Source organism: Malus domestica, chromosome 09, assembly GCF_042453785.1.
Source record: "Malus domestica chromosome 09, GDT2T_hap1".
NCBI classification, from domain to species: Eukaryota; Viridiplantae; Streptophyta; class Magnoliopsida; order Rosales; family Rosaceae; genus Malus; species Malus domestica.
The window spans coordinates 9,042,573-9,049,207 of NC_091669.1; the positions used below are offsets into that span (position 1 = coordinate 9,042,573).

Sequence of the window (6,635 nt, forward strand, 5' to 3'; positions counted from 1 at the left end):
TTTAAATTTGTATATTAATATATTTAAATATTTAATGGGAGACATTAAATAAAGTGCATATTAATTATTTTGAATTAAGGACACATCAAGTGATTATAATCAATATGTAATCTAATACTAAGGTTATTTTAAATTTCAATCTTCTTAAATGATTAAAGTTAAAAAATCTCGATCGTTGGAATTTAGGTATAAGGTCCCTCTCTTGTATATGTTTTTTTTATCAAGTAGTGTAATATAGAGGTGAGGGCCTATCCCCATCTTAATTACGTGGAGAGCTGTCAGCTAATTTATAGAACCGAACGCTTAGGTGGCTTGAGATTATTGGCTCCCATCGCAACAGGTGGTGGGTCAGGAGTCTACCTCTCCAATCCCCTACGTGTATAGATAGAAACTGCCAGAGGGTTAGGGTTTGCAGGAGGACATTACAATTTTCGTGTTTCAGGGAGGAAACAAATGAGGAACACTGATCACTCATTTGATATAATTGCTGCTTCCACAGTGACCGAGTCATGTACGGAGGCCGATCTCAATGAGCGAGGTGAATCGTTCAATCCGAATCCAGAAACGATCTTGATCAAGTATTTATTTAACAAGTTGGCCGGACGGGCAACGCCTGTGGAAGATGTGATCAGACACATTGACTCGCAAAAGGGCATGCCTCCAGATGCTAATCAAATTCCTCCAAGTAAGATTAACCCTCCCAAATGCAATTAAATAAAAGAAGAACCACATCATACATCGACCTTGACATACTAAAAACTGATTATTTCATTAATTTGGATTTGGAAAATGATCATTTTGACTAATTTTTTCATTAATTTTTTTAGAACAAACGATATTATCTATATCACAATATGTTAGTAATAATGTGGTTCAAATTCATTTTTACGAGAATCGAATATTTAGAGTTGGTTGTTTAATTATTTTTGTTTCTAGGTCTTTTCTGTCATGGAGGAGAAAACCGATCAGCATATTTCTACATATGTGCCGAGGTAGTTCTTGGTGATGTTAAAACAGAAAGGCCAACTTCTAATGGGTACTGGAAGCTGCTTAGTAACGAACAAGTGCACATTCAAACGTCCAGTGACAGTGATGACGATGCTGTAACTGTCGTTCATGTTGGTAATGTACGGACGTGGAGGTATTATGGAAGGGAACTTAGGAGGCCCATGAGAACAGCGTCTGAGACGTGCTTTAAAATTCGGGAATACTACCTGAATCCAGAGCTTGAGCCTACAACGCTGATTGTGACGGGAGTATATCTTGGATGTTTTTTCAAAAAATTGTGTGTTTGTGAATTCATAGATGAGGACTCAGAGTTGAGACTGAAACAGAAGTGCAAGGTAGCCTCATTGGCTATAAGCGGAGGTGATCCGCTGTTTATCTTGCCGGGACATCTCCCTATCGGCCCTAGACTAATATGTGCACTGTTAGATGCTCCGAAGCCCCGAGTTGATCCTTTCGATACTTTGTTTGTCAGAGCACCTCCTCCCTCTCCTTCTTCTCCATGGAAGGAGGAGAGTGACGATGAATGGTGACTGACTTTTAGTTAATTTTGCACTCTAGTTTCTGTTATCATTATTTATTTTTTTATGGATTTTTACATTTCAGTTTGGATATCATTTTTAATCTATTAAGTTTGCATTCTAGAATGGATCAAAGTCGCCCTTCACGTTTGATACCAAAAATTAGTTTTGTCCTTGTCCTCATGAGATTTGAGAACACAGTGCCATTTAAAAAGGAAATGACTATAAACGAGGACTGAGGACTAAAGAAATCACTAGCCTTTCCAATTTCCATAATCACAATGCCATTTACACTCTTTTTGGATAAAGAAATTTAAGATTACTAAAAAATTTTAAAATGACGGAATTTTATTTTATAGAAATTGTGAATTTTTTTGTTTGGTTAACTTAAAAAAACATGAAAATGAATATGAAATTTGTTATTTTCAAACTCTCAATCATAGAAATTAAGAAACGACGCCTATTTATGTCACAGCCCGTCCCGGAGGTACTTTTAACCGGAATGTGAAATGACGAAATTACCCTTGACGGGTATTAAGGTATGTGTGTGTGGCTTGTTATTTGGACTAAGTAAATACTTCCTAAACTATTGGATTAAAAGTTACATGTATTTTTGTGGTTAGGGAGTTAAATAAAATGGATGGTGATGACTTGGGATGAACCACACATGTCAAACCTCTCTCTCTCTTCCTTCGAAACCGTACGGACCAAAGCACCAAATCCCTCAAAACTTCATGGATCGAAGTGGAGATTAGCACCATTGTATTCGTGAGTGTCCTACGAACTCAAATATACCATTTTCAGGTAAGAAACCCTTCGTTTTCACGTTGAAAACTCGAGTTCCGATTTGGGTACTATTCATGAACTTTTTGTTGGTTGATTTTTAGGACAATCCAAGCTCACAGTGAGCTTAGTGAGGTCCTAAGGAAGCTCGGAGTGCTTCGTTTGAAGGTTTTGGACGTCGGGATCACTGGGTTCGACTTTGGCCGGTTTTCTTGGAATTTCTACGGTGAGATTTCGTGATTTTTAGAGCCTTAAAGTAGTATACACATTCTACTCCTTGTAAAACCGCCAAAAGCTCTCCCTCAGTGAACCTCATGTCAGAATCAACTTCATCATCCACTAATAGAACAAAAAAGAATGTTTTGTTGTTTTCGGATTCATAACAGAAGTATTTTGTTATGAACACTTATGTTATTTTCATCAGAACACTTTTGTTATGACTCCGAAAACAAACATTCTTTTTTGTTCCATTTGTGGATGATGAGGTTGACTCTGACTTACTGAGAGGAGGAGCTTCTGGCAATTTTATAAGAAGTAGAACGTGAACCATCTGCACCATGGTAAATTTTACATTTTCAGATCAGTCAATGTGTAGGACTTGTCGATACTTAAAAACTTTTTAAAGCATGTTGAAAGCTGCTACTGACATTATAACCTTTAAAACATTCCTCAAATTCAAAACCTTTGGTCGTTAAACACTATAAAAAAAAACCTCATATTTATCTCATAATTGTCACAAGTTTTGTAAATTAAGCTGAGTCGAGAGAACGGTGAGTTATTTCTCTTTGTCAAAGGGCGTTTTAATCGTTAGATGTTTGTATATATATAGTGAGAGTTGTTGATGCACAAAACCGGATGGTCTTGGTACAACGTAAATCCGACCGTGAATCTGCATGAAATGTAAATGACACAAGAGTTATCGTGGTTCACCCCAATGTATGGGCTACGTCCACACTGTAGTTGATATTGTTTCTCTGTATGTGTATGGATACAAGTGTTTGGGGAAGTCCCTCGGAGAAAGGAGGGTGGGGGAGAAGGAAGGAGAGCCTCTTGAATTGTATGAGGACTCTCTCTCTAAATGTATGAGAGTTTTGAGCCTTGTAGGATGGCTTGGCTATCTTCCTCCTTTAGAATGAGGGGAGGAGTCCCCTTTTATAGAATAAGGGGCTCCTCCTCTTTTACAAAGTATGGGCTATAGTGTGAGGCCCAAATACAAGGCCCAAGTCCCAAGTATACGAGGCCCTAAATATGGTATAAACAAGAGTGATAAGACTATTTTGCAAAAAAAAAATAAAAACTTAAATTATGCAATGCTCAAATAAGATATCCCTAGAAAACAAAATAAATAACTGTTTATTTATGATTAGGTTCAATGGAATATGTGGTTGTTCTCAAACCATTACTATTTCATCGAAACAAGGTTTTTTTTTTTTTTTTGGTAAAAAAATTCGTTACTTTATAGAAATTGAGAGTCTATCCGAAAAATAAATGACTACTTATTTATTGGGAGTTTCTTTTGAAATTATAAAACATGAAATTCAAAAAATAAAGATAAGGAATTAAAATAGAGAAATTATAAAAAGACTCTCTTAAAATGAGACTCTCTATGAACTTTCTATCGCCTTACAATTAATGTTACTTAATGTGCCAACATTATAAAACATTATGTCAAAAACATAAGGTGGTGAAAAGTTATATACGGAGAGTCACACTTTTGAGAGAGTTTTTCTAGAGCATCTCATCACTCTGAATAGTATATTTCTAGAGCAGCTTGTCTCTTGCAAGGAGTTTTTGGATACCAGTAAATTTATTTTATTTTATATAATTAACTTTTCATTTATTTTTAATTATAAATCTTATATGTATAAATATATTTTTATTGTTATTTTCGTCGGAAAACTTTTGTTATGAATCTGAGAATAATAAAGCATTCTTTTTTTTTTTTTTTTTTTTTTCCATTAGAGATTCATATTATAACAAAATGACCTTTTAAGTATTTTAAGAATACAAAAGAGGAGGGCACTTACAAGATAAACTCTTGAATGCAGAATCCCTTGAATCGATCCAAGGCTGATACAATCACCTTATTTGATTGAACAATTAATGACATAAGTGTGAGACATACCGAGCGATCGCTCATTGCAACACTGTTTATATTACTTCCAATCTGATCTAGGGTCTGCCGCCTTGTGTTTGAGGTTTGATTCTGCAAGATGAACAAGCTCACAGAGGACGGAGTCACAGCAAACAACTGATGGGCTTGACCGTCCACTCTGAACCCCAGTCCCGTAATTGAAGACTGGCTCTTGTCAGAATGGATTTCCACCTGAAGCTTGAACCGGGTGATTCGTTCTCGAGCAATATCCTCTTTAACGCAGTAAATTGAACCATTATGCAAGCCAATAGCTATAAGCAGTATCGGAGGTGCTTCCTCTAGTACTAAAAACGATGTAATCTGCTGTAATAAACAATGACTCGATTCAAAACCCTATCGTCTCTATCAAATTCAGGGGTTCACAAATTCCAATGGGCACAAATACTACCTTTGCTTGAGGAAATTGGTTAGTGAATATCCTCAATATTCCAATGCAATCAGGGCTTGTTGTGCTTGAGCTCGTGCCCTCGGACCGCATCCTATCCAGTTCGAAAACCTTGAGGCACATTGCCGATTGCTGCCGAGTAATTTGTTCATCTTCTCCAATTGTCACCAAATAGTTGCGTTGCTGATTTCACAACAACAAGAGCAAAATTAACACACTTTTCACCTCCTAATCAGTCTCTAAACAAATTAAAATCCTAATATTAAAACATCAAAAGTTTAATAAAAAATTGCTAATTTTATCCGTACTATTATATTCAAAGCTATTTTATCCAATTTCTCATCAACTTAAGTCACTTGACACATTTTAGACTGTAATACCGTCATTTTCTTGCCTATAAGCCCTTAACATTTCATATGGGTTGCGAATTTAACGTCTAATTTACCCTCCAAAGTTAACTCCATAAGGAGGGAAGATTGTCACAGCCCGTCCCGGAGGTACTTTTGACCGGAATGTGAAATGACAGAATTACCCTTGACGGGTATTAAGGTATGTGTGTGTGGCTTGTTATTTGGACTAAGTAAATACTTCCTAAACTATTGGATTAAAAGTTACATGTATTTTTGTGGTTAGGGAGTTAAATAAAATGGATGGTGATGACTTGGGATGAACCACACATGTCAAACCTCTCTCTCTCTTCCTTCGAAACTGTACGGACCAAAGCACCAAATCCCTCAAAACTTCATGGATCGAAGTGGAGATTAGCACCATTGTATTCGTGAGTGTCCTACGAACTCAAATATACCATTTTCAGGTAAGAAGCCCTTCGTTTTCACGTTGAAAACTCGAGTTCCGATTTGGGTACTATTCATGAACTTTTTGTTGGTTGATTTTTAGGACAATCCAAGCTCACAGTGAGCTTAGTGAGGTCCTAAGGAAGCTCGAAGTGCTTCGTTTGAAGGTTTTGGACGTCGGGATCACTGGGTTCGACTTTGGCCGGTTTTCTTGGAATTTATACGGTGAGATTTCGTGATTTTTAGAGCCTTAAAGTAGTATAGCGTGAAACTACATGTTTAGGGCTTCATTTTGATATAAAATTTGAAGAAAATGGTTGAGAAACGAGGGAGAACAAGGCAATTGAAAATTGCCTAGTTTTCCGGCCACAGGAAAACACAGTCCGGCGAGCTCGCGAGGAAGAAGACGCACGTGGGCGCGTGTGTACCCGTGCTTGTCCTTGGCGCGTGGGGGCGCGTGACAAGCCCAAAATTAATTCTAAAAATTTGTCGACGTTCGTGACGTCGAGTAGGTCACTGTGGTATATTCATATACCCAATTTGAGCACCGTATGAGAAGTTATTGAGAATTGTTGGTTATATGCTTTAAATACGTTTTTATAGTATTCACCGCGGCGGCCCGCGCGGCGGCGCGTGGCCAATGGCCGCCAATGTCATTCTTAGCATGTGTTTAAGGTTCTAGGTTCAGTTTTGATAATTAATGGACGTAAATTGAGTAATTGAACCTAAGTTGGTTACGATTCGTGGTTAGGTGAAAACGTGAATTGACGATCCGACCGTTGGATCGTCACCAAACTTTGATACGTTGTAATACGTAATATTTAAGGATTATAGGAACTTATGGATTGGGAATCCGAGTTACGGATCTTCCGGAATTGGAGTTGTAAGTTCATAAAATAGAATGTTAACCGTCACTTAGTAGTTTTGGAAATTGACGGAGATCCGACCGTTGGATGGTAATGAAATTTTAGGAAGTTGTCCTAGAGGTATAT

The 6,635-nt window shown here is 37.3% G+C and overlaps 1 protein-coding gene across 1 annotated transcript; it reads left to right on the forward strand.

The window, feature by feature from the left end:
- Positions 1–423: 423 nt before the first annotated feature.
- LOC103422911 (uncharacterized) lies at positions 424–1,617 on the forward strand. Its single transcript, XM_008360973.4, has 2 exons — positions 424–685; positions 937–1,617. The coding sequence occupies exons 1-2, from the start codon at positions 454–456 to the stop codon at positions 1,536–1,538; spliced, it is 834 nt and encodes a 277-aa protein (XP_008359195.3). The 5' UTR covers positions 424–453; the 3' UTR covers positions 1,539–1,617.
- The last annotated feature ends 5,018 nt before the right edge of the window (positions 1,618–6,635 follow it).